The following is a 27660-nucleotide window of genomic DNA, read 5'->3' as shown; positions in this document are numbered from 1 at the left end:
GCTTCCCCAAAAAACAGAGAACTACATGCACTTTCTATGACTATGAGGATTTGGGAGAAGGTTGGCAGCCCCAATTCTCTAAGCAACTTACAAGAAGAGATACTCAAGTCCAGCAGGTGGCCACAGATCTCGTGTGTGCTTTTAACAGTCTAGCTCTTCAAAGGCACTCAGCCTGAAGAGTGCCATCTTTCCCCTGTGACTCTGGAATTTCCCAACAGCCCACGTGCGTGCCTCACTGTGCTTTCCAGGCCTGCCACTCACTTGTGGATGCTAATATAGGCTGTGGTGCTGGTGCAGCCTGTAGCCAAGGCCTCGAAGATGACGGAAGTATCAAGCCGTGACAGTCCAGACCCACCCACGTCTGTTCGTAGGTAGACCCCCCCAAAGCCGAGCTGGGCTGCCTTCCGCATCACGTCCACTGGGAATAGCTCCTGTGTACAAAGGAGAGCAGGGTCATCAGTAACTGATTCAGATGGACTTCTCTTTGGAGGGTACAAGGAGAGGGTCAGGATGCTTGCATTTGGGAGAGCGGAGAGATTCTTTACCAATTTGTCAACCTACAGTGATGTCAGTTAACATGAAATCTAAGACAATGAACAGAATGGGAGAAAATAGTTGCAAACCATTTATCAGATAAGGGCGTAACATCCACATTGTAAGAAGGACTTTTACAAGGCAACAACAAAAAGACAACCCAATTTAAAAATGGGCAAAGCTCCTGAACAGACATTTTTCCAAAGAAGATATACAAATGGCCAATAAGCACATGAAAAGATGTTCAACATTACTAGTCATTAGGAAAACACAAATCAAAACTACAGATACCACTTCACACTCACGAGGATGGCTATTATTTAAAAAATGGAAAATAACAAGTGTTGGAGAGGATGCAGAAAAATTGGAACTCTAGTGCAGTTTTTATGGGAATGTAAAATGGGGCAAGGTGCTATGGAAAGCAATATGGCAGTTCCTCAAAAGGCAAATGCAGAATTACCATATGACATGGCAATTCTACTCCTAGGCATATACCCAAAGAAAGTGAAAACAAAATCCCAAACTGATACTTGTACACCAATGCTGATAGCAGCATTATTCGTAATAGCCAAAAGGTTAAAACGACCAAGGTTTCCATCAACAGATGAATGGATAAACAAAATTATGTTATAGCCATACAATGCTATATTACTTGGCCATAAGAAAGAACGAGGTTATGAGATATGCTACAACATGGATGAACCTTGGAAACATTATGCTGAGTGAAATAAGCAAGGCAGATAAGGAAACATATTGTATGACATCACTTATATGTGATATCTAGACATAGCAAATTCAGAGACAAAAGGATATTAGAAGTCACTAAGGGACAGGTGGAGGGAGGAAGGGGGAGTTTTTTGCTTGGTGGATATACAATGTTTGTAAATAAAAATTAATTAAAAAAATGTTCTGTACTGGATATACATATCCAGAAAAATGAAAGAGGACCCCTATCTCATACCTTATTCAAAAATTACTCAAAATGGATCAAAGACCTAAACATTAGAGCTAAGAACATAAAACTTTTAGAAGAAACCGTAGGGAAATATCTTAAAGATCTTGTCATAGGAGGTGGTTTCCTAGACCTTACACCCAAAGTGTAAGTAACGAAAGAAGAAATAGATAAATGAGATTGCCTCAAAATTGAATACTTTTGCGCATCAAAGGACTTTCTCAGGAAAGTAAAAAGGCAGCCTACACAATGGGAGACAATAAATGGACACCACATATCAAATAAGGGTTTAATATCTAGAATATGTAAAGAGATCCTACAACTCAACAACAAAAAGACAAAAACCCAATTAAAAAATGGGCAAAAGACATGGACAGACACTCTTCCAAAGAGGAAATACAAATGGCTCACAAACATATGAAAAGATGTTCAACTTCACTAGCTATTAGGGAAATGCAAATCAAAACCACAATGAGATATCATCTCACATCTACTAGAATGGCCATTACCAAAAAATCCAGAAAATTACAAGTGCTGGAGGGGATGTGGAAAAAGAAGCACACTTATTCATTGTTGGTGGGAATGCAGAATGGTGCAACCACTCTGGAAGGCAGTGTGACGTTTCTTTAGGAAGCTAAGTATAGAATTGCCACATGATCCAGTAATTCCATTACTAGATATGTACTCGGAGGAATTGAAAGCTAAGATACGAATGGACATTTGTAAACCAATGTCTATAGCAGCATTATTCATGATTGCCAAGAGATGGAAACAGCCCAAATGTCCATCAATGGACGAGAGGATAAACTGTGGTAAATACATACAAACGAATATTACATAGCTGTATAACAGAATAAAGTCACAGAGCATATAACAATATGGATGAAATGTGAGGACATTATGTTGAGTGAAATTAGCCAAAAACAAAAGGACAAATACTGTATGGTCTCACTAATATGAACTAACCATAATGAGCAAACTCTGAGAATTAAACTTGAGAACACAGGTTATGAGAAGATAGAAAGAGGGTAGATATTGGGCATTTGATGCTGAAGGAATACAGAATGTTCAACAGATTGACTGTATAGATCCAGAAATGGATAGCACAATACTATCTGATGGTAGCACAACCTTGTAAGTATAATGAACAAAGCTGAGTGTGAGCATGGTTGAAAGAGGAAGGCATGTATGACACCAGAATGAAAAACTAGAAGATAAGGACTGGGACTGTATAACTTAGTGAAACCTAGAGTTGGCCAATGATGGTGATTAAATGTAAAAATATAAGAATGTTTTTAAAAGAGGGAGAACAAATGAATGTCAACCTTGCAAGGTGTTGAAAATGGGATGGTATACAGAAAAAAATACAATCAATGCAAACTAGGGTCTATAGTCAACAGTAACACTGTAATATGCTTCCATTAATTGTAACGAAGGCAATATACCAAAGCTAAATGTCAATAGAGGGGGATGTTGGTGGCAGTGTTTCTCCTACTTTTTTTATTCTTTATTCTTTAATTTTTTCCTCTTCTTCTTTCTTTGTGGAAGAAATGGAAATGTTCTCATACAGATTGTGGTGGTGAACATATAATTATGTGATTATACTGGGAGCTACTGACTGTTCACTTAGGATGCACTGTATGGTGTGTGTGCCAGTTTGGACATATTATGTCCTCCAAAACACCATGTTCTTTAATGCAATCTTGTGGGGGAACATGTGTAAGTGTTGATTAGGTTGGAATCCTTTGATTGAGTGTTATCCACAATCAACTGTGGGTAAGACTTTTGATTGAGTTATTTCCATGGAGGTGTTATCCCACCCATTCAGGAGGGGTCTAAATTAAATCACTGGGGCCATATAAAAGAGCTGACAAATAGAAGGAACTCAGAGCAGAGCAGCTGTGAGTGACATTTTGGAGAGCAACTGAGAGAGACATTTTAGAGATGGCCATTGAAAGCAGACTTATGCTAGCCCAGAGTTTGCTCCAGAGAAGCTAAGAGAGGACAAAACATCCCAAACGCAACATTTTAAAGAACACACAGGAGCTGAGAGAGTTGCAGAACATAACCAGGGATAAGCAGACACCAGCCACATGCCTTCCCAGCTAACAGAGGTTTCCTGGACACCATTGGCCTTCCTTCAGTGATGGTATACTTGTGTTGATGCCTTAATTTGGATATTTTCATGGCCTTCAGACTGGAGCTTTGTAACCAAATAAATCCCCTTTATAAAAGCCAATCCATTTCTGGTGTTTTGCAAAGTGGCAGCATTAGGAAACCAGAACAGTATGTGAATAAGACTGTTTAAAACATAAACAGAAAGACACAAATGCTGGAGAAAATGTGGTGAGAGGAATGTACCCATTCACTGTTGGTGGGGAAGTAGAATGATGCAGCCCCTGTGCAGGGCAGTGTGGTGGTTCCACAAGAGGCTAAGCATAGGGTTGCCATATGATCCTGCATCCCCATTATTAGGTATATTCTTAGAAGAACTAAAAGCAGGGACGCAAATAGGCATTTGCACACTGGTGTTTATGGCAGCAGTAGTCACAAACTGCAATGGATGGAGGTGGCCAAAGGGTCCATTGATGGGTGAACAGAAGGGTGAACTGTGGTGTATAGATACAACGGAGTGGCTGTAAGAAGGAATGATGTTATGAGGCATGCAACTAGGTGAATCAACCTTGAGGACAATATGTTGAATGAAACAAGCCAGAAACAAAAGGACAAATACTGTAAGGCCTCCCTAATATAAACTTTAATGAGCAAATGCTGAGAATTGAATTTGAAAGTACAAGTTATCAGGGAAAGGCTTATTGTAAAGGTTCCCAGATTGTAAGCTCTTACACCAGTTGCATCTATTCCTGAGTTTTAACTGTTATTTAAGAGATGCTTATTTGGTACAAAATTTATATTCTCTGTAGCACACTATCTAATTTAACCTGTTTGGTCAGTATATTTAAACAACATAATTACATGCAACCTAGAATAGGGAATGAGATTTTGTTATTCTGTACAGGTTAATGTAATACCCCGATACATCCCATAGTATTTGGGGCAGAAAATAAGAAAATATTTGCAGAGTCCCCTTGAGGGATTGGGGGAAAATGTAGAAACATTCAGCTTCCCCACCTGGGTAATTACTGATATTCTCACAAGCACTGGGGCCTAAGAATTTAATAGGCCAACCCTTAGTCTTGGGGCTTACCCTTATGAAACTTATTCCTGCTAAGGAGAAGCTAAGCCTACTAATAATTACGCCTAAGAGTCACACCCAGAGAAGCCCTTTTGTTGCTCAGATGTGGTTTCGTCTTAAGCTGACTCTGAAGGTAAACTCACTGCCCTCCCCCTGTACGTGGGACCTGACTCCCAGGGGTGTAAATTTCCCTGGCAACATGGGTCATGACTCCCAGGGATGAGCCTGGACCCAGCATTGTGGGATTGAGAAAGCCTTCTTGACCAAAAGGGGGAAAAGAAATAAACAAAATAAAGTTTCAGTGGCTAAGAGATTTCAAATAGACTGAGAGGTCATTCTGGAGATTATTCTTATGTATTATATAATCCTTTTTAGTTTCTAGTGAATTAGAATAGCTAGAAGGTATTAACTGGATTTGCTGAACTGTAATCCGGTAGCCTTGATTCTTGATGATGATTGTGGAACTATATAGCTTTTATCATGGGACTGGGTGATTGTGAAAACCTTGTGACTGACATCCCCTTTATCCAGTGTATGGGCAGATGAGTAATAAAATAAAGACAAAAAAATACAAATAATGGGGGTAAGGGATATTTTGGGATATATAAGGGATATTTTGGGTGTTCTTTAAAATTTTTATTTTATTTTCTTTATTTTGGAGTAATGAAAATGTTCCAAAATTGACTGTGGTGATAAATGCACAATTATACGATAATACTAAGAGCCACTGACTGTATACTTTGGATGGATTATATGGTGTGTGAATATATCTCAATAAAATTGCATTTAAAAAAATTCTTTGCTCAATTGAAAAAAAAAAAGCTATCTATGAGATGATAAGCAAGGTTTGTATGAAAGGGGTGATCCGAAACCCACGACTTCACTTGCAGTAAGAGCTGGTATACAGAGAAGAAACACTGAACAAGTTAGGACAATGAGGAGGTAAATGTAAGGGTGAGGCATCTGGTGGAACACCTAGCAAAAAGCAAAACTTGTACCTTCTGGTCCCACTCGGCCATGTTTGGAGCCATCTCCCGGGCAGCAAAGTCAAAGGCCACTTTCTGAAATTCTTTCTGCTCTTCATTTAGTCCCATGGAAGCTGTGGGTAGAATTGCACACACTCAGTTCCAGGGTGGTGGGCAGGGAAGAGTACTGCAAACAAGAAGCACTACAGAGCTACAGCAGCAGACCTCTTGGGGCACCTCCCCTACACAGGAGAGCCTGTCCCAGCAGGAGACTGGCATGACCCATGACCCAATATTGGTTTCTCGGATGGAGGTGACAGCTGTAGCAATACACGCAGATCAATGTGGGACAGTGTGGTGACCTTCCAGATTTCTTACCCCTGGCCACTTAATTAAAAAGTTGCAGCCCCTGAGAGGTAGAGGACTCAGCATAAGAACGAAGCAGAAGTTGGAGGCAGAGAGGATCACAGAGAACACAGTGGACAGGGTGGGTCAAGAAGCTGGTCAAACAGTCGCCTTTTTCCTTCTTCCTTTACTCCTGCTTGTCTGGCTGACCTCATTTACCTTCTAGCTCATTCTTTCAATATTCTTCTTTATCTCTTCCTCCTCAGAAATCCACATTAAACAATAATAAACACACATGGACCCTCAAGTTATGGTAAATCTTTCTTTTTCCCTTTGGGATGTCCTATCTATTCTGTACTGGTATCTTGGAAAACTCTGACCCTACATATGCATATCTTTTATCTATTTGCATCAACATTTTTATTTTAGAAGATCAACTGGAAAGTAGGCTATGTGTAATTTGATTTACTTTTGAAATTAAAGAAAAGATCCTACAATAAGGCCATGCACTTGGCAAGACATTCACTGATAATATGCATGATGAAGAAAGTCTTCCAGTGTTGAAAATATGGTTACGGCATTACTAAATCTTAGTAACTTAGTGATCTTAGTTTTACTAAGATTTAGTAAATTACGGCATTACTAAATCTTAGAGTCAGAATGTTTAGACTAAAGTTTTCTATCCTAATTTCTATGATAGAAAATTTGGGTAATTCCTTCACTTCTAGGTCTCAAATACTAAGAATGATGACTTGATAGAGTGACACTGACAGGCAGATAGTGTGGATCCACCGGGAGAAGTTTTAAACAATTTGCAAAAGTTCAAACTAGCAGAGCACTTTTATCAGGCCTATCTATAAAATAGTGACTGCAATTCAAAGGATCATTGCGTTTCAAATGCACTTTAAACAGCCAGGTCTTTCAGTGGCACAAACACAGGATTTAATTTTTATCTACTTTCTCAGAGCCTGCACAGCAAGGCAGGATGGCACTGGAAAGCAGGGACAGCTACTTAGTCAAGTGAAGACTATGACAGCTGCATCTTTTGCAAGGTGATGCTGACTTCCAGGTGGAGCAGGCCACAGCTAAGAGTAAGGAAGGCAGGCAAAGCTCCAATGAAAGGCACCACCACAGAGAAAGGCTGCTGCAGAGTTCAGACAACACAGAACCACAATCCTAGAAGCCCACACAGGGAAAATCAGACTTAAATTGCTTGCATTTATGCCTCTTCTGTTGCCTCTTAGTACAGCCGTCTGTCGCGGGAGTGTTTACCCACCCTTGGAGGTACACTGAAACCCTGAGGTGACTGTGGGGGCTATGAAAATGTTAACGTGGAGAAATGACATGCAGGGGGCTCTGTGCTACCCCCAAAGCACCATCCCTCAGTGCTGAAACTTTGGTCACTGAGGGGTGTGGGAAACTGAGTCTTCCATGTTGCCTGAGGCATATCTGGGGTGGTGGCTTGGAATGCTGAGCCGCAGGCCTGCATAGAATGCCATGCAGGCCCGCCCTGGAAAGAGGCGTGTCTTGTGACTACCATTATCGTAAACCTAGATTGGATACATCTGCTCTTCTGAAATAACTAGCTGGAGCAAGGCTGCATTGTCGTCCACTTAGCAAGAGATGCAAGTGGGCCCCCTGCTCCCTTAATTCTTAGCTTTGTGTCCGTGTCTCATTCCTGCATCGCCCTGTCAGCAATAAGTGGCGCCCGAACAGGGACTCAAGAACCGGACCTGGTTCCTGACAGAAGAATCGCTTGAACGAAGGAGGTACAGCGGCGCTGGAACTCGGGTGGAGGTGATGGCCGTGTTTGTATGCGTTCCATTGTAGAACGACTCCCGAGCATTATAAGCAGGGTAATGGGTAATGTTGAAGGACACAATAAATATGTTTTCTGTATTTCCCTCTTATGGCAGCTGCTGCGGGCCAGCGGTGTCAAGGTAGGGGAGTCAGAAATCTTAGAATTGCTACAGGTTATTGAAAAATACTGCTCTTGGTTCCCTACCCTTGGCTCCCTTGAACTGCATGACTGGGAGCAGGTAGTAAGGAACTGAAACAAAAACATATGCAAGGAGTTGATTTACCTGTTACTATTTGGTCTACATGGTCTTTAATTAAGTCAGTTCTTAAAACTTTAAAAACTGATGATGAGGAGGAAAAATATGAGTCTGATGACAATACTGGTCCTTATCATCTGAGGATGATAAGGGTAAAAAAGATCCAGTATTTTATTCTTGTCAATGCCCCAAACCTCCTGCGCCTTGCTGGGAGGAATGGCCCCCGCCGCCTCCGCCGCCTCTTCCTGCACATAGCTGTAGCCCGGCCTCTCTAGCATACAGCAGGGTCTGGCAGAAGCCAGGCAGCAAGGAGATTTAGAGGCCATATGTTGTCCTGTTGCCTTCCCTGTTACGGTTCGTGAGGAAGTGCCTCCTGGACAAGACGCTAATTATCCTGATGGAGTTTATACTTACTTCCATGAGCATGTCCCATTTGCAGTTCTTAAAGAATTGAAAAAAGCTGTACAAACGTATGGGGTTCATTCCCCTTTTTCAGTTGGCATATTGCAAAGTTTAGCTGAAGGTTCTCGTCTAATTCCCATAGACTGGACCACATTAGCCCGTACAGTCCTTAGCCCAGGAGAATATCTACAATTTAGGACCTGGTGGACTGAGCATGCAGAACGACAGGCTGCACATAATCGGCAACAGAAAGTAAATATAAATTTAGATCAATTACTGGGCCAAGGAGCTTATTCCACTGTTGAAAATCAGTCTGTTTATAATGATCAGGCAATCGAGCAGATTCGCCGTTGTTGTTTGCAAGCTTGGAACAAAACTGAAGCTAAGGGTAAAGCTGCACAATCCTTTCAAAAGGTTTTACAAGGGCCAAAAGAATCATATCCAGATTTCATTGCCCGGCTCCAAGAGGCAATACACCGGCAGATTACTAATTCAGAGGCTGCCGATACTATTTTGCAGCTGCTAGCATATGAAAACGCTAATAAAGATTGTCAACGAGCCATTGCCCCATTTAAAGGTAAAGCTGATCTTACTGGCTATATTCGTTTATGCCAAGATATTGGGACTGAAGGTTATAAAGCAGAAATGATGGTTCAAGCCAAGGATAATTTGAGAGTTGGCTCTCGTTTCCCAGGAAAATGCTTTTCCTGTGAAAAAGAAAAGAATGTGGTCACTTTAAAAATAAATCATGCTGTCATTCAGCCCACGGAACCTTTACAACCTGGGTTCCCCAATCCTAGCATGATTCCTGAAAACTGGGCTTTAGTGGTCATTGATATTAAAGACACTTTCTTTTCCATCCCTTTAGCTGATCAAGATAAGGAAAAATTTGCTTTTACTATTTTGTCCCTTAACAATAAAACCCCTTCTAAACGATATCAGTGGAAGGTCTTACCACAAGGTATGCTAAATAGTCCTACAATATGTCAATATTATGTCGACCGTGCTTTACAGCCTGTCTATTTAAATTTTCCTAAAGCTTATATAATCCATTATATGGATGATATTTTGTGCTCTGCACCTCAGGAGACTGAAGTAGAAGCTTTGTTCTATGCTGTTCAAAAAGCTTTACAGAATGTAGGATTGCATATTGCTACTGACAAAGTGCAACGTACTTTACCTGTACAGTATTTGGGTTCTAGTATCAGTAGACTTACAATTCAACCCCAAAAAGTACAACTCCGCAGAGATGCTGTTACCACCTTAAATGATTTACAAAAACTACTAGGGGATATTAATTGGCTTCGCCCCAAAGTAGGTATAGCTAACTATGAGCTTTCCAACCTATTTTCTCTCCTTTGTGGAGATTCTAAATTAAACAGCCCTAGATCTTTAACTTCAGCTGCAGAGAAGGAATTACAATTAGTGGAAGCTAAAGTTCAACAAGCTCAGATATCCCCTGTTGATCCTACACAACCTTTATCTCTACTTATCTTTTCCACTCCCAAATCCCCCACAGGCTTGCTTTTGCAAAATGATAAACTTGTAGAATGAATCTTCTTGCCCAATTCTTCTGTAAAATCCATTTCCCCTTATCTAGATCTCTTAGCTACTTTAGTTGCTCAAGCCAGAAAAAAGGCAAAACAACTCAATGGTTTTGACCTTCTTTAATTGTGCTCCCTATAACTGCTAAAGAACTCTCAGTTATTTTGCAACAACATCTAGCCTGGCAAATTGCTCTAGCTGACTATGTTGGCCAGGTGGATAATCATTATCCAAAAATGATCTTTTCCAGTTCATTAAACGTACACAATGGATACTGCCTAAGTATACTTCTTGTGAGCCTTTAATCAATGCTCCCATTGTTTTTACTGATAGGTCATCTAAAGGTCGAGCTGCCTATACTGGCCCTAAGTCCAAAGTTTTAGATCTTCCTCATTTCTCTGCCCAGCAAGCTGAACTGGCTGCTGTAATAGCTGTCTTAACAGATTTTTCTGAGGCTGTTAATATTTTATCTGATTCTGCCTATGTTGTTCATGTAGTTAGTAAAACTTGAAACAGCATCCATTAAGCAACAGTTGCCTCCTTGTTTATTTAACCTTTTTCTTAAGCTACAATCAGCTATTCCTGCTCGTGTATCTCCTTTTTATATTACCCATATTCGTTCCCATACCAACCTCCCAGGCCCTTTAGCAGCTGGCAATGCTGCTGCGGATAAATTATTACTGCCTGTTATTTCAGAAGCTTCTCATTTTCACTCGCTTACTCATCTTAATGTGCAAGGACTCATGACTCAATTTTCCCTTACTAGAAAACAAGCTAAAGATATTGTTTCTTCTTGTCCTAATTGTCAACTGCTTACTGCTCCACCTTCGCAGGATCCTGGTGTTAACCCTCGTGGTCTAGCCCCTAATGATTTATGGCAAATGGATGTTACTCATATCCCTTCCTTTGGCCGCTTAGCCACTGTTCATGTCAGCATTGACATGTACTCTGGCTTTCTTTGGGCCACAGCACAAACCGGTGAAACATTTCGACATGTTCGTACTCACCTTTTTCCCTGTTTTGCCTCTATGGGCTTGCCCCATGCTTTAAAAACCGATAATGGCCCAGCCTATACATCTGCAAAATTTGCTACTTTTACTACGACTTGGGGCATTTGTCATACCACTGGTATTCCTTATAATCCTCAAGGACAAGCTATTGTTGAGCATGCCCATCATACTTTAAAAACTATGTTAACAAAACAAAAAGGGGGAGATGATGGAACTCCCCCTGAACGATTATCAAAAGCTTTATTTACTTTAAATTTTCTAAATTTTTATGAAAAACTGGGTGGCACTGCCGCAGAACGACATTTTCCAGCTGAAAAGACAACATTGAAACATTATTTCCAGAAAGCACCTCCTATATGGTGGAAGGACATGCTAACTAATGAATGGACAATGGGTACTTTATTAACATGGGGAAGAGGTTATGCTTGTGTTTCCCCAGGTGATGGACGAGCACCACTTTGGATACCCACCCGATGACTGAAGCCATACCATGAACCCAGCAAAGAAAAGAGAATTCCTATGGGACGTCGAGCCACCAGTGATGCAGTTCCAGGGTATGACACTGAAGACAACAGTGATCGGGCCAACAGCCCAAACTAGGGAAGCCCGACATACAACTTGGGGGCAGATAAAGAAATTATATCTCCGGCATGTGCTCATTCTGAAAATTATACCTATTGGGCTTATATTCCTAACCCCCCATTGCTGCAACAAGGCAACAGTTCGTTCAGTTTTCCCTCCTCATTTTGGCTGCCTGGGTCCAAACCATTGTTGGGCATGGAGGCCACGGGGCATAGGCTGTCAAGGAGACAAAACTAACCCTCTTGGGGGGCGTTGCCCCTCCCTTACATCACCCTGTATGGCCCCGGAGGATGGCTGGTTAGCCAAAGACGGGTAAGATTCCTCAGGGAAGGAACAACCTAAGACAGGCACAGTCGCAGAGGGGCCATCAGGAGAAAACTTGGGGGCCAACAAAGGTGGGGCACAGAACCTCACCCCCCCAGCTTTGTGAGGGTCTGAACCCTCACCCCTTTTTAAGGGAGGTCTCCTGCCCCCGTGGCTACTTTGTTTCCCACGCCTGGCTCAGATCGGAGCCCAAGTGGCAGACAGAGATCTGGCCAGCAGCTAAAATAAAAAGGGGGATATGTGGGAAACTGAGTCTTCCATGTTGCCTGAGGCATATCTGGGGTGGTGGCTTGGAATGCTGAGCTGCAGGCCTGCATAGAATGCCATGCAGGCCCGCCCTGGAAAGAGGCGTGTCTTGTGACTACCATTATCGTAAACCTAGATTGGATACATCTGATCTCCTGAAATAACTAGCTGGAGCAAGGCTGCAATGTCATCCACTTAGCACGAGATGCAAGTGGGCCCCCTGCTCCCTTAATTCTTAGCTTTGTGTCCGTGTCTCATTCCTGCGTCACCCTGTCAGCAATAGAGGGGTGGTGATATAGACTGGAAAAGGAAGACTGTGGGCTCACACGCACGGCCATGGTTTACGGCCATGATTTACATCCTTGCTTAACAGCTACACACGGTCTCTCCAGGTGAGAGCAACTGCTGGCGATGTGACTGGGACTTTCAAAAACCAGAAATCAGAGATGAAGAGTTATGAGGATTAAACATTAGGCTACCTCAAGAAGCTCAGAGCAGAAACGTATGGGGGGTATGACTCAGGAATATGGGTAAGGCTAAACAATTCGTGGCTCCCTGACGAGGCATCAGGCCGTTTATCCCAACAATCCTGCAAAATTACTGCCTTTAGACTGTTAGGCAAAACTCCCCACCCCCAACACTTACACAACACACCCTTAGAAGCTCTCCCACAAGGCATAATTGTTTACATAAAACCCACTCTTAGCTAACACAGCAGTCTGAGCAAGAACAGAATCATTTTCCGTAATGTAATAATCTCCCTGATGTCAACTCCTTATCTTACCCTGCACACCCCTGATGCCAACTCCTTATCTTACCTTGACATCAACTCAATCCCCTGACTCAAATCCTTACTTCTCTATCTTACCCACCAACAATTATTCCCCCAACCCGCGTCCCCAAAAGCTATAAAACTACTCCCACCTTTGTTCCGGGCTGTTGCCATTTCTCAGGCTTCAGCCCACCTACACATAAATAAAACCTTTTTCCAATTGAGCTCTGGTCTCTTCTCTTCCTGGTCAAAAAACCTAACATAAACCATGGCACAAAGGAATATTTTACTATTTACCATGTTACCATGTACCAATGCTGGGGTTACGAAGGATGACATAACAGTAATAACGCTACTGTAGAAAGAGAACTGCTACAAAATTTCAGTCCCAGCAAGAGCTCACTAAATGGTAATGGTTATTAATATTCCACAGAATAAATGGCTACTTCCTAAAACAAGCAGTTCAAGGAATCAATCCAAGAAATAGATTTGAATTCCATCCTAAGTAGATAACAGAAGATAGTTTGACAAATCATGTATAAGCAAGCACAACATAATTCAATCACACCTTTTTTTGATTAATAACAAATATCTCTAAAGAATTGGGGTAGCTGGTGGTGGATACCTGAAACTATCAAACTACAACCCAGAACCCATGAATCTGGAAGACAGTTGTATAAAAATGTAGCTTATGAGGGGTGACAATGGGATTGGGAAAGCCATAAGGACCACACTCCACTTTGTCTAGTTTATGGATGGATGAGTAAAAAAATAGGGGAAGGAAACAGACAAAGGTACCCAGTGCTCTTTTTTACTTCAATTGCTCTTTTTCACTCTAATTATTATTCTTGTTATTTTTGTGTGTGTGCTAATGAAGGTGTCAGGGATTGATTTAGGTGATGAATGTACATCTATGTAATGGTACTGTAAACAATCGAAAGTACGATTTGTTTTGTATGACTGCGTGGTATGTGAATATATCTCAATAAAATGAAGATAAAAAAATAAAAAATAACAAATATCACGTCAATTTTAGAAAAGGGAATTAAAAAAAAAAAAACCCTGAGAATATTGCTTGGGGGAGAAAAAGTGGAAAAGGCAAAGTTAAAAGGTAAATTATACACAGGAAACCATGATGACTAAATAAAAATACCTAAATTCCCAGAAATAATGCACTATAAATACAAAACAAACAAACAAGCAAACAAAAAACCCACCACAGAACAAAAACCAGGCCTCATGAATTTTGCCAGAATTACTGGCAGAATATAAGAAGCCAACACACACACACTAAGAAGGAAAAGAGAAATAGAAAATGGGCCAAAATGAGATTACGAGAGCCTTCTGATATAGCAACTTAAGGAAAAGAAAAAGAACTCTAAATAACGGAAGTTTCTTCAAATGCATCCAAGGTAGAACCCTAACTCGAAGTAGGGAATCAACTGTTCCATTTGAGAACAATGGAACAAACATCAAGGAATGTTTGGGGAGCAGCAGCAAATTGTCCTGAAAGAGCAGTGGATGAGGAATCAGGCTTTTGAGCTCTGGTTCTGAAAGGATGAATTGTACGGCTCTCTAAAGCTCAGAATCCTTATCCGCAAAACAAGGGGACTGTGCCAGATATTGAACAAACTTTCTCAACTGTAAAATTAGGAAATTAGATTAAATGAGCTCTAATCTGTCTTCCATGAATAAAGCACTATGAAAAGGAGTTTGGGGGTGTTCAATGAATTTCACTCCTCTTACCCAAAGATGACAGAGAAATTATTCAGGTAAATTCTGAAGGTAAAAATTATTAAGTTGAAAGCAATGGGCAGCCAGGATATATAGATCTAATTACCAAAACAACTTGAAGCTGTGCTGTGCACTAGAACTTTCTGTGCTGATGGAAATGTTCAAAATCTGTCTTGCCCAACACAGCAGCCACCAGCCACATGCGGTTACTGAGCCCCAGAAATCTCACTAGTGAAACTGAGATGTGTTGTAAGGGTAAAATACACACCGGATTTCAAAGACTTTATGTGAAAAAACAAATATTTCATTAATCATTTTATATTGATTACAGGTCTACCAGAAATTCATATTTAACAGATAAGTTAAATATGAAAAATTCCTAAGCTGCTTTGCTATAACAAGAGTGACCTTGTTAACCAAATTGTAAATGACAGAACAGAGCAGCACCTATTGAAGGAGTTTGGGGACATGGAGAAACATTACCCTACACCTTAGTGAACCTGAAGATCTGGGTATCAAGCCAAGGCATTGATAGACTAGTCTGCTATAAAGAAAACTGTCATTTATCTAAAATAAAGTAAAAATTGTTTCAGAAGGACTAAAGTGGTTAGGCGCTTAACAAAGAAGTTCCAAACTGGCTAGGTCCCCAGCCATACTCACATGCAAAGTATCTGCCAAGCTCCTGAAGACACTTAGGCCTGTAATCCCTGGCAGTTTCCCATTTGCAACAGTAAGGGTGTTTTTAGAGTTACAGGAGTAAAGTTAAAAAAGCTGTATTTGTGAACAATCCTCTTTTATAATCCCTAGCTTTTGCTCATCTGTCACTACCATATTTCCTTATTATCAAACAGGTAGTAAGAATTATCACTTTTATGACCAATAATTGTTACGATTAAACAAACAAACAAAAGAACAAAGCCTCAAGTGCCTTCATTTCTCCAAGCATCCATTTCCTTATCTGAATGGGGACAGCAACAGAATATACGTCATAAAGTAGCAGTGACACAAAAAGTTATGTTATTCATAAACAAACTTACGAAGCGTGATACTCCAAGAGGTTCATAAAGTAAACCAAATTTAAGGAAGATAATTATGAATAGCATCAGTAACAAGTATGAATCTGTATGGCATCAAAGTCGTTCCGCGTCTCAGTTTCTCTTCAGAAAGCCCCCTCCGGGTTGGCAGGTGACTCTCTACCGGCGCGGGGGGGACCACCGGGCTGTCACTAACGCGGGAACTCGGGTACACGTCTCAGAGGGCAAGTCTTCCCCTCGCATGCCCAGATGTTAGTGGGCAGCCAGAGGAGCTTGGGTAGCCGACGCAGAGGAGTGCAAAACACAGACCAGAGACCGAGAAGTGACAGCGGGCGAGGACACGGGCCGGGCCTGGGAACCCGCGGGCGGAAAGGGGGTGCTCTGTGGGCACGACACGGGGTTTGGCCGGGTGACTGCCCGGGGAGACTGGACAGACGGGACCCGCCCGCAAAGGAGGCGCTCCGCGGTCTGGAAACTCGGGGCGCAAACGGTGCGCTCCGCGGACAAGGGACTCCGGGCGCAAAGAGCGCGCTCAGCGGACAGGGGACTCCGGGCGTAAAGGGCGCGTTCCGCCGACAGGGGCCCCAGGCCGGGGCACAAAAGTGAACGCTCCGCAGGCAGAGGAGCCCGGGCGCAGACGGCGCGGGGCCGGGCACGGGGGCTGCAGCCCCGCACCGTCCGGAGCGAGCCTTACGGTCGATGCAGGAACCCAGGCCCCGGCGGCCCGTCCCGGCGGGGGTCCGCAGAGCACCGCGCAGGCAGACCAGCGGAGCGCCAAAGCGCCGACAACCGCCCCGCAGCATGGTGGCGATCTACCCCCGCCGAGCGATCGCGCCCTAGACCTTGGCGGCCCGACCACCCCGTTGCACTCTGGGGGTTGCAGTTCTTCCCAGCCCGGCCGGCACCGAGCCTAGGTCCGCGGGAGGAGCCGAGACTACAACTCCCAGACGTCCCCGGCGCTGCGGGCTGTGGGCTGCTGGGGTGTTTGCGGAGTGGTGGGCCGCGCGGTGGGAGGACCGTCAACGTAGAAACGCAAGGTCAGGGTAAGAGCGGAGGAGAGGTTAAAGCAGGTGGTGTGAGAGGGGAGGATGGGCGAAGCCAACGAGCGGAGGGGTTGGAGGGGTCTAAGCACACGTGCCTGTGTTCTACGCAAAAGTCCCCCGGGGCGCAGACCCTGGAGAGTCATCGTCGTTTTCATCTCGTCCTGCGCAGGTTTCCGGGAAGGCAGAGTTGCCTCTTCTCCCTCTCGGTGGGATCCCCCTCCCCGTCCTGCAGGGAGGCCATGCCGCGACCCCGGAAAAGGCAGGCCGGGCCTGCGGACCCAGGTGAGCGGCTCCACAAGGACGTCTCCTCGGGGCCCGTTGGATACAGTGCGCTTTCCTTTTCCCGCTTGTTGGTTGTCTTTCATCCCCTGCTCCAGCTCGCCCTCCATTTTCGCCTTTACTTTCCCAACCGGCGTCTCCTCGCCTCCACCTCCACCTGTCCCTTCTGCTTGTTTATTTAAGAAACCGCTCTCTGTTGAGCACACGGAGAACACTCGCAATGCAGGGTGGCGGGTACTGATGTAAAGGATATAAAGTTCCTCCTCGAGGGAAAATGCAAACATACAAGTGAAAAAGGGGCCGGGAAACGGGATCGTTAGGAGCACGGAGGAGAGGGGAATCAGGGAAGGCCTTGGGAAGGAAGGAGAATTTGATTTCAGCCTTAAAGAATGGGAAGGCTTTACACAGGCCAAGTTTTGGTATTCAAAAAATGTGAGGTCTTTTTATGTTCACAGGGGCGAAGGGCAGGAGCAAAGCAGGTAAAGGCAGAAAAATGACCACGTCATGGAATGGCCAGGGTTTCAGATTGCAACAAGTTGTAGTTATTTAACAACCCAGGTGGTGTTGACAGTGTGCCTGTTATTACGGGACCACCAGGAAATCAGCCAGGAGGGTGTGCCTGTTCCACATGCGTGCGTGACACTTAATGATGAATGGGTAGAAGCTTAGACCCTATCCAGAGGCAGTCCACCCGATCCACTAAGTGGATTTTGCTGTTTACTGGATGTGTGGTCTGGCTGAGGCACATTTTCCAGATGAAGAATAGAAGTCTCACAGGTTGTGTAGGGTGAGGGTAACTTACGGAGCCTATATAGGGCCTGTAGTAAGAACAGCTATTAGCTGCTGAGTGCCTACCATGCTCCAAGCACATTTTCTGATTCTCTTAGAATAAAATCCACTCTTTACTGTACCTACAAGGTCCTGAATGATCTGTTTTTCCAACACCTCTTCTCATCTTCAAGGAGCAGAAAGGAAGCAGGCCAGTGAAGCTGAGGCACAGTGAACAAGGAACAAAGATATAGGAGATGATGCTGATAATGGCTAACATTTATTGAGCATTTATTATAATGCCAGGCACTGTTCTGAGCCCTTTGCGTGAATTGTCTCATTTAATCCTCAAATTTATGGAGTAGGTGCTCACTTTCCTCACTGGAGAGAATAACCTGAGCAAAGGCACGGAGGAGAAAGCAAGGAAGGAAAACCACATTTATCAACTACCTAATATATGCTAGGCACTCTGCTAGGACCTTTATTTAATCCTTAATACTCACTCTGTAGGGTAGGTGTTCTTATCCCATTTTTATAGATAAGAAACCAAAGTTCAATGATTGAAGTTCTACAGCTAGTTAACTGACAGATGCAGGTCTGATATCCACAATGGGGTGCCACCTGTCTGCCAGCACGACAGGTCTTTTCTTGTCACTTCTTCTGTTGCAGACAAGAAGGGCCCATCAGGAAAGCATCCCAAATCTGAGAACCCAGGTGAGTCACTGGCTAAAGTGGAGAACTCCAGCCCTCAGAAGACTCCAGCCTCTAACAACTGTGGGAAGAATGCAAGCAGCCACTGGCTGATGAAGTCAGAGCCGGAAAGCCGACTAGAGAAAGGGGTAGATGTGAAGGTGAGACTCTGTACTTGTCTTGTTACTTCAGGTTATTTTTCAAATGAGAAGTGAATATGGAACACCACAGGATTACATCACCAGCTTATCTTTGAAAAGTGGGGAAAAATAAAAATGAATAAAAGTAGAAGAGTTTATTACTGTCAGTTGTTTTGTGAATCCTCTATCTACGGCAGGTGTTGTCAGACTTGTTCTTACAGGCCCAGATACTATTAGGGGCTTGTCAGTTTTACAATTTCGGTTGCAACTACTCAACTCTGCCATTGTAGTGAGAAAGCAGCCATAGGCAGTACATTAAAAAAATGGGCATGTTTGTGTTCTAGTAGAACTATTCACAAAATTGGCACCAGGCTGGATTTGGCCTGAAGGCTGTAGTTCATCAATCTCTGATGTAGGCAACATTTCAGCCCTAGTTGGCTTTCTCTTGCTACCTGCCACACTCTCAGATGTCTCCCTGCTGATGGTTAATATACATTCAGGGAATGAATGTACACCAATTTTGTGTAATATAATTAGGATTATAGAAAGGAATATATAATACTTCAATAAGTAAAATGCAAATAACCAGCACATTACTTTATCGTTTGCATTATCTTGTCAATAAATCCAGTCAGCAAGGAAGACAAAACTACATAGGTTTTACTTGTATTTGCGCACTGTAATTGGCTCTGAAGCTGCTTCCCAGTAAAGGACATACTTCCACACTAGCCGGTACCACCTGAGTGGAGGGGAAGGAGTGACCTGCTTTCATACAGTGTTAATCATTTCTCGTTGGCTAGTTCGGCATTGAGGATCTCAAAGCGCAGCCCAGGCAGACAGCATGCTGGGATGGTGTTCGCAACTACCAGGTGAGGGATAAGGAACAGCACACCTGAGACCAGGGTGGATAAATGGTGGCCTCATCCCCATGACTCGCTCAGTAGCAGAACCTCTTAGTCAAGGTCACTTTGGCCCAGAACCCAACTTAAAACATATTTAAAAATACCTCAGTAACTCTGACAACTGCATTCAGTTTGCAAATGGCCTGTGTTCCAGCCACTGTCTCGGTACAAGTCTGGGTGTCTGGGCAAAGGAGACAGACTTTCTTAATGATTTGGGGGAAATTAAAAAATGACTGTGAGTATGGTTGAAAGAGGAAGGTTGGGACCATGTGGGACATAAGAACAAAAGGCGAAGGATAAAGACTGGGACTGTGTTAACTCAGGGAAATCTAGGGTGCTCAACAATTGTAATAAAAGGTACAAATATATTTTTATATGTGGTAGAACAAATGAATGTCAACATTGTAAAGTGTTTGGGGCTGGTGAGGAGGCTAGTGCTTGTTTCTTCTCTCTTGGGACAGGCCCGGAACTTCCTAAGAGCTATGAAGCTGGAGGAAGAAGCCTTCTTCTACCACAGCAACTGCAAAGAGCCAGGCATCGCAGGACTGATGAAGGTGAGCGGGACAGGTAGTTGGAATCCCCTCCTCTGGAGAGACTCACACCTCTAGAATGAAGGCGTACAGCTTATAGTGGTAACAAAAAAAAGCATTCTTCCCCCATCTCTCCTGTCACAGGGATGTGGAGAAGCTGCTCTGGCCCCTTCCTGTGTGATAGCCTTCAGATCCCACTACCCCAGCTTTCTCTTCATCTCTAAGCCTTGGTCCCCCTCTCTCCCAAACACAGGCTTGATGGTAGCACCTCCAAAAGTTGGATTAGAAATTGGCCAAGGGTAATTTCCATGGGGATTACCAGGAGCTGACTGTACAGGCAGATGACGGGAGACTTTGTTTTGGTTTCAGATCGTGAAGGAGGCCTACCCGGACCACACGCAGTTTGAGAAAAACAATCCCCATTATGACCCATCCAGCAAAAAGGACAACCCCAAATGGTCCATGGTAAAAACCATTCTCCTTACTTCGTGAAGGGACCTGGGGGCATCTTTAGGTACCGGTGCATGGCTCAGCCTTACTCTGATGAGGCTAGTACAGAATACTGGTGACTAGTCCCGTCTGCAGGGGCCTTCTGCATGCCACAGACACATGGGGGCTGAATTTGGCTGAACCTGTCTTTATATTCCGCGCACTGTTGTCATGTAGGTGGATGTCCAGTTCACTCGAATGATGAAGCGTTTCATTCCCCTGGCTGAGCTGAAAACCCACTACCAAGCGCACAAAGCCACTGGTGGCCCTTTAAAAAATATGGCTCTTTTCACTCGGCAGAGACTCTCAGTTCAGCCCCTGACCCAAGGTAAGAGGGGGCCCTTTCCTTTGCAGCCCCATGAATGCCCATTTACTTGCTGGCTAAACTGGGACAAAGAATTTAGCCTCTTGGAGTTGCAATCCTCCCCTGAACATCCATGAGGGAAGGAACATGTCCTGAGTTCCCTATTACCATGTATCCAGTACCTGGCAGGAGTTGGCATATTGCAGGGGTCTCGATAAATGGTTTTGGAATGCCTCTGAGTAATTGAGAATGACTTACAAAGTAATACATGAAGTCCCTACTGGAGTCTGCCATAACTTCCCTGCTCAGAGGGTACATAAGACCTAATTCTTCCCTTCTCTCTTCCCTGTTTTGGTAGAAGAGTTTGATTTTATTTTGAGCCTGGAGGAAAAGGAACCGAGTTAATTGGAACAGTGCTGCTGGAATGGCCAAGGAATTCCTCCAAAGTTAAGCTTTCATATGACAGAAGAAGTTGCGAGGAGATCTGCTTGTGATTGACCTGGGTTGGTTTGTGTAAAGGTGGGTTTTGTGTACTTTTTCCAATAAAATGTTAACATTGAGTGAACTGTGGGAAGAGGGTGAGGTAGGAATCTCCAGGAATCAGTCTACAACTATCAAAGAAGCAGGAAATGTTTGAATCAACTATTTCAAAACTTCCAAGTCCAGGAGAACATTGTACATCTTCCAGGGAAGAGCAAGAGGAAGTGGCTGGTAAATTACCACAAATACCAGTAAACTGCATTCTCCACATGGTGCTTACCATCACCCATCTCCCACTCATGGTAGCTAGCAGTGTTATCTGGCCCCTGGCATAGCTTTCTGGTGCCATAAAGGTACATAAAAATCCACTTCACCAGGATCTAGAGTGGGGAAGGGGTGGGGTGGGGGGGTGGGCTGATCGCTAATTATTACTTTTGATTAGCTATTTCAGATTGCTGGGGGCCTAGCTCTGAGGGCAGCCACTGTTCCAACCCACCCCGAAAAAAGGCAGTGGAGGAGACTTAAAGATGGTATGTTCCCTCAGAGCTGCAGAGGGCAGTTGAAGGGGTGCATTTGCCTGGCCTTCTCGCTGGGAAAGACTGACTTGGTAAACTCCTCTCTGGCATGCTGGCATGCCCCCCACCCCCACCCCAACTTTGCCTTCTAGGTAAAAGCAGCTTGAGACAACTAAAGAGGTGTAAGAAACAGTTGCAGTGGACAGACTGGGGCAAAGGTTTATCTGTTTAAGACCTGCAGTGGAACACCCAGGAGAGGAAAAAGGGTTATTTTCTTGGAGGTAGAGGGGGCATTCAAACTCCTGTAAACAGGGGAACTCCTACAGCCATGAGCAAGCACAAACCCAGGACAAGACACAGACCCCAAAAAGACAGAGAGGACCCTATACTTTGCATTTGCTTTGGGCTTATCTTCTGATGGGGGTGCAGAACTCTGATGGAAAACACTATCCAACACAGAGCCAATTTGCAAAGTTGGTGAAAGGTGTTTTTTGGTTAGGTTTGCTTGGTATTGTTAGCTCCTGGCATTCAAGGAAATTTCTGTCATCTCACCAACTGGTTACAAACTCAAGAAATGGGCATCTCAGGGAATAAATCCCGGAGTTAACATTTTAAGATATTAAAATGTACAGTGTGCAACAAGAGAAACAAACAAACAGGAAATCATGGCCCATCTAAAGGGAGAACCAAAAATCCAGAACACATCAACAAAGAATACCAGATTGTGGGCATACGAACAAAGCCTTTAAAAAATGTTAAGAATGTTCAAGGAGATGAAGGAAAATACAGGAAAAGAACTAAAGTATATCAGGAAAATAATGAACGAGCAATATGAAAATCTCAGTAAAGAGAGAGAAATTTCAGAAAGGAACCAAACAGAACTACAGGAGTTGAAGACTACAATAACTGAAATGGAAAATTCCCAGGACGGTTTCACTGTCAGATTGGAGCTAGCAGAACAAAGAATCTGCAAACTCAAAGACAACTGAAATGAGTCAGGCTGAGGAGCAGAAAGTAAAAAGAATTGTAAAAAGCAAAAACAGCCTCAGAGACTTTTGGGACACCATCAAGCACATTAGTATATGCATTATGGGAGTCCCAGAAGGAGGAGAAAGAGAAAGGCAGAAAGAATATTCAAAGAAATAATAACAGAAAACTTCCCAAATGTAGCAAAAAACACATCCAAGAAGTCAGAGAACACCAAACAGTATAAGCTTGAAGAAAAATATGCATCATTACATACTGATTAAACTGTCAAATGCAAACAACAAGGAGAGAGTTGTGAAAGCTGAAAGAGAAAGGCAGCATGTTACATACAAGGGAGTCCCAATTAGATTAACTACCTATTTCTCATCAGAAATCATGGTGGCAAGAATGCAGTGGGTTGAAATACTTAAAAATGCTGAAAGAAAACAATTGCTAGCCAAGAATTTTATATCTGGAGAGACCTTCTTTCAAAAATGAAGGAGACATTGAGACATTCCCAGATGAAGAAAGCTGATGTAGTTCATCACCACTAGACCTGCCCTACAAGCAATGCTAAAGGGAGGTCTTCACACTGAAAAGAAAGGAAAGGAAACTTGACAGTGGTTCAAAGCGGCATAAAAAAAAATAAAGATCTCTGGTAAAGGTAACCATTTGGGTGAATATACATGCCAGTACAATTGTATTTTTTGGTGTAATGCCACTTACTCTGTACAGGTGCTAAACTGCAGATACATAAAAGGTAATGGTAAATCTATGGTTTTGGACATACAATGTACAAAGTTGTGACAAGTACAAGAAAAGGGAGGACGGGGTTAGGAGGAACAGTGTTGTGTATATGCTATTGAAGTCAAGTTGGTATCAAATATGGTTGTTATATATAGGATGTTAGATTTTTAACCCCATGGTAACCACAAGGAAAAAATATGAAAAATACATCCTGATAGAAATGAGAAGGTACTCAAAATGGTACAATACAAAAAAATCATAAATATGAAGTAGGCATGAATGGAATAGAGGAGCAAAAAAGGTGTAAGACAAAAACTAAATAGCAAAATGGCAGAAAAAAAGTCCTGCATTATCAGCAGTCACTTTAAATGTAATTGGATTAAATTTGCAAGTCAGAGAACAGAGATTGGCAGAATGGATAAAAAGCATGACCCAAGTATATGCTGTCTGTAAAAGTCTCACCTTAAATTCAAAGACATAAGTAGGTTGAAAATGAAAGGATGGAAAAAAATATACCCTGCAAATAGTAATCAAAAGAGAGTTGGAGTAGCTGTACTAATATCAGATAAAATAGATTTTAAGTCAAAAACAGTTAAGAGGGACAAAGACAGTGGTTATAGCCTGATAAAGGGGTCATATTCAACAAGACATAACAATTATAAATATATATACACCTCACAGCAGAGCCCCACCACATAAGAAGCAAATACTGGCAGATTTGAAGGAAGAAATTGATGGTTCCACATTAATAGCAGGAGTCTTTAATATACCATTTTCAGTAATAGAACAGCTAGACAATGAGGAAATAGATACAAGACTTGAATAATCCTCTAAACCAGTTAGACCTAGCAAAGATGTGGAACACTGCCCAACAACAGAATATACACATTCTTCCTGAGTGCACACAGATGATTCTCGAGGATAGACCATATCTTAGGTCACTAAACAAGTCTTAATAAATTAAAAAATATTGAAATCATACAATGTATCTTCTCTAACCACAATGGGATGAAGCTAGAAATAACGGGGGGAAACGGAAAAGTCACAAATATATGGAAATTAAACAACATAGTCTTAAACAACCAATGGGTTAAAGGGGAAATCACAAATGATGTTAGGAAATACCTTGAGGCAAATAAAAATGAAAATGCAACATACCAAAATTTATGGGATTCAGCGAAGGCAGTGCTGAGAGAGAAATATATAGTTCTAAATGCTTACATTAAAAAAGATTTCAAATCAGAAATGTAACCTCAAACTGAAACTAGAAAAAGAACACTAAAACCCAAAGTGAGCAGAAGGAAAGAAGTCACAAAGATCAAAGTGGAGACAAATGATACACAGAATTAAACGAACAAAAACAATAGAATCAACAAAACCAGAAGTTGGTTCTTGGGAAAGACCAATAAAATTGCAAACCTTTAGCAAGACTGATGAAGAAAAAACAAGAGGACACCAATAATTAAAAACAGAAATGAAAAGGGGGCCATTACTACTGACCCCATAGAAATAAAAAGAACTATAAGAGGATAGTATGAAGAAAAGTACACAAACTACATAACCTAGATGAAATAGACAAATTCTTAGAAACATACAAACTCAAGAAGAAATGGAAAATCTCAACAAACCAATAAGTAGTAAAGAGATTGAATCAATAACCAAAAAGCCTCCTAACAAAGAAAAGCCCAGGACCATCTGGCATCACAGGAGAATTTTAACAAACTTTCCAAGAAAAATTAACACCGAACCTGCTGAACCTCTTCCAAAAATTTGAAGAGGGAACAATCTCTAATTCATTCTATGAGGCCAAGATCACCCTCATACTAAAGCCAGATAAAGATACCACAAGAAAAAAAAAACTACAGACAGTATCTTTTATGAATGTAGATGTAAAAATCCTCAACAAAATATTAGCAAACCAAATCCAAGAGCACATTAAAAGAATTATACATCATGATAAAGTGGGATTTATCCCATGTATGCAAGGGTGGCGCAACATAAGAAAACCAAGTAATGTAATACATCACAACGGAATGAAGGGGAAAAGAAACAACAACCATGATCATCTCAATTTACACAGAAAAGGCATTTGACAAAATCTAATACCTTTTGTTAAAAACACTTAGGAATACAGAAAGTTCCTCAATGTGATAAAGGGCTTATATGAACAATCCACAGCTAACATTTAATGGTGAAAGACTGCAAGTTTCCCCGTAAGATCAGGGACAAGACAGTTTCTGGCAGTTCCTCAGAAAGTTAAGTGTAGAATTACTGTATGACCTGGCAGTCCACTTATAGGTATATACCCCAAAAAGTGAAAGCAGGGACTCAGATATTTGCCCACTGTCACCACTGTTACTTAACATTGTACTGACAGTTCTAGCCAGAGTGATTAGGTATGAAAGAGAAATAAAAGACATCCAAATTGGAAAGGAAGAAGTAAAACTTCCTCTGTTTGCAGATGACACGATCCTATATCCAGAAAGTGATGAAAAATGCACAACAAAGCTTCTGGAGCTAATAAATGAATTCAGCAAAGTGGCAGGGTACAAGATCAGCACCCCAAAAGCAGTTTTTCTATAGACTAGTAATGAACAATCAGAAGAAGAAATCAAGAAAATTCCATTTACAGTAGCAACTAAAATAATAAAATATGTAGGAATCAACCTAACCAAGGATGTAGAGGGCTTAAACATAGAATACTACGAAATACTGGCAAAAGAAATATACAGACGGACCTAAATAAATGGGAAGACATTCTATGTTCATGGATTGGAAGACTTAATGTTGTTAAGATACCCATTCTACCCAAAATGACGTACAGATTCAATGCAGTCCCAATCAAAATTCCAACAACTTTCCTTGCAGAAATGTAAAAGTCAATCATCAAACTTACTTGGAAGGGTAAAGGGCCCTGAATAGCCAAAGACATCTTGAAAAAGCATGAAGTTGGAGGACTCACACTTCCCGATCTTAAAAACTTATTACAAAGCCTCGGTAATCCAAACAGCATGGTACTGGCACAGGGACAGACATATAGACTAATGGAATCAAATCAGGGGCTCAAAAGTCAACCCTCACATTTATGGCCAACTGATTTTTGACAAGGTGGCCAAGACCAATCAATTGGGAAGGAAGAGTCTTTTCAACAAATGGTGCTGAGGAAACTGGATCTCCTTTTGCAAAAGAATGAAAGTGGACGCTACCCCCTCCCCACCTAATACCATATACAACAATCAATTCAAATTGGGTCAAAGACCTAAATCATCAGAGCCAGAACTATCAAACTCCTAGAAGAAAATGTAGGGAAGCATCTTCAGGACCTCTGTTTCTGTCTTTACACCCAAAGCACAAGCAACAAAATTAAAAATAGATTAAAGGCACCTCATCAAAATTAAAAACTTTCGTGCATCAAAAGACTTTATCATGAAAGTAAAATGATAACCTACACAATGGGAGAAATATTTGGAAACCACATATCTGATAAGGGTTTTAATATACAGAATAAAGAAATCCTTCAAGAACAAAAAGACAAAACCAATTTAAAAGTGGGCAAAAGACTCGAACAGACATTTATCCAAAGAAGATATACAAATGGCCAAAAAGCACCTGAAAAGATCCTTCGCATCATTTAGCCATAAGGAAAATGCAAATCAGAACCACAATGAGATAACCATTTCACACCCACTGGAATGGCGACTATTAAAAAAAAAATTACAAGTGTTGGAGAGGATGTGGAGAAATAGCAACACTCATTCATTGCTGGTAGGAATGTAAAATGGCAGAAGACATTTTGGCAGTTCCTCAGAAAGTTAAGTATAGAATTAACCATATGACCTGGCAGTCCACTTATAGGTATATACCCCAAAAAGTGAAAGCAGGGACTCAGATATCTGCACATCAGTGTTCAAAGTGGCATTATTCACAATTTCTAGAAGTGGAAGCAACCCAAGTGCCTATCAACTGATGAATGGATGAACAAAATGTGGTACATACACATAATGGAATATTATTCAGCTATAAAAAGGAATGAAGTTCTGATAAGATACCATGTTGAATGGAATAAGCCAGACATAAAAGGACAAATATTGAGCTCACCAATACAAAAT

The 27660-nt window shown here is 42.1% G+C and overlaps 2 protein-coding genes across 7 annotated transcripts in view; one reads left to right on the top strand and one right to left on the bottom strand.

Moving 5' to 3' along the window:
- Positions 1 to 16533, bottom strand: part of ACAD8 (acyl-CoA dehydrogenase family member 8) — a 29761-nt gene extending 13228 nt beyond the window's left edge. For 2 of the 5 annotated variants that reach the window (XM_037842003.1, XM_037842004.1), the window contains exons 1-3: positions 16393 to 16533; positions 5681 to 5781; positions 262 to 431 (exon numbers count right to left, since the gene is read on the bottom strand). In XM_037842003.1, coding sequence (XP_037697931.1) covers positions 262 to 431; positions 5681 to 5781; positions 16393 to 16501 — 380 coding nt within the window. In that variant the 5' untranslated portion in view covers positions 16502 to 16533. Of the gene's footprint in view, positions 1 to 261; positions 432 to 5680; positions 5782 to 9044; positions 9226 to 15324; positions 15587 to 15701; positions 16362 to 16392 lie in introns of those variants that run through there. The other 3 variants (XM_037842006.1, XM_037842008.1, XM_037842005.1) reach the window with 3 other exon arrangements.
- A 77-nt stretch (positions 16534 to 16610) lies between these two features.
- THYN1 (thymocyte nuclear protein 1) lies at positions 16611 to 21408 on the top strand. Of its 2 annotated transcripts, none has more exons than XM_037842009.1 (8): positions 16611 to 16741; positions 16911 to 17023; positions 18458 to 18639; positions 19419 to 19487; positions 19982 to 20074; positions 20420 to 20515; positions 20717 to 20867; positions 21202 to 21408. In XM_037842009.1, the coding sequence occupies exons 2-8, from the start codon at positions 16981 to 16983 to the stop codon at positions 21246 to 21248; spliced, it is 681 nt and encodes a 226-aa protein (XP_037697937.1). In that variant the 5' UTR covers positions 16611 to 16741; positions 16911 to 16980; the 3' UTR covers positions 21249 to 21408. The 2 variants fall into 2 exon arrangements, with proteins under 2 accessions (XP_037697937.1, XP_037697938.1); XM_037842010.1 differs by having other exon boundaries at positions 16643 to 16735.
- Positions 21409 to 27660: the final 6252 nt, after the last annotated feature.

This window comes from Choloepus didactylus, chromosome 6, assembly GCF_015220235.1.
Source record: "Choloepus didactylus isolate mChoDid1 chromosome 6, mChoDid1.pri, whole genome shotgun sequence".
In the NCBI taxonomy this organism is placed as follows: Eukaryota; Metazoa; Chordata; class Mammalia; order Pilosa; family Megalonychidae; genus Choloepus; species Choloepus didactylus.
The sequence above is the reverse complement of the archived record's forward strand: the minus strand, read 5'-3'. Positions and strand labels throughout refer to the sequence as shown.

What these genes read in the sequence shown, in the direction of transcription:
- THYN1 (XM_037842009.1), top strand. Translation starts at nt 16,981, where the DNA reads ATGCCGCGACCCCGGAAAAGGCAGGCCGGGCCTGCGGACCCAG. An exon ending in ATGGTGTTCGCAACTACCAG is followed by an intron (nt 19,488 to 19,981) that starts GTGAGGGATAAG and finishes CTCTTGGGACAG; the next exon opens with GCCCGGAACTTCCTAAGAGC. An exon ending in AGTTCAGCCCCTGACCCAAG is followed by an intron (nt 20,868 to 21,201) that starts GTAAGAGGGGGC and finishes CTGTTTTGGTAG; the next exon opens with AAGAGTTTGATTTTATTTTG.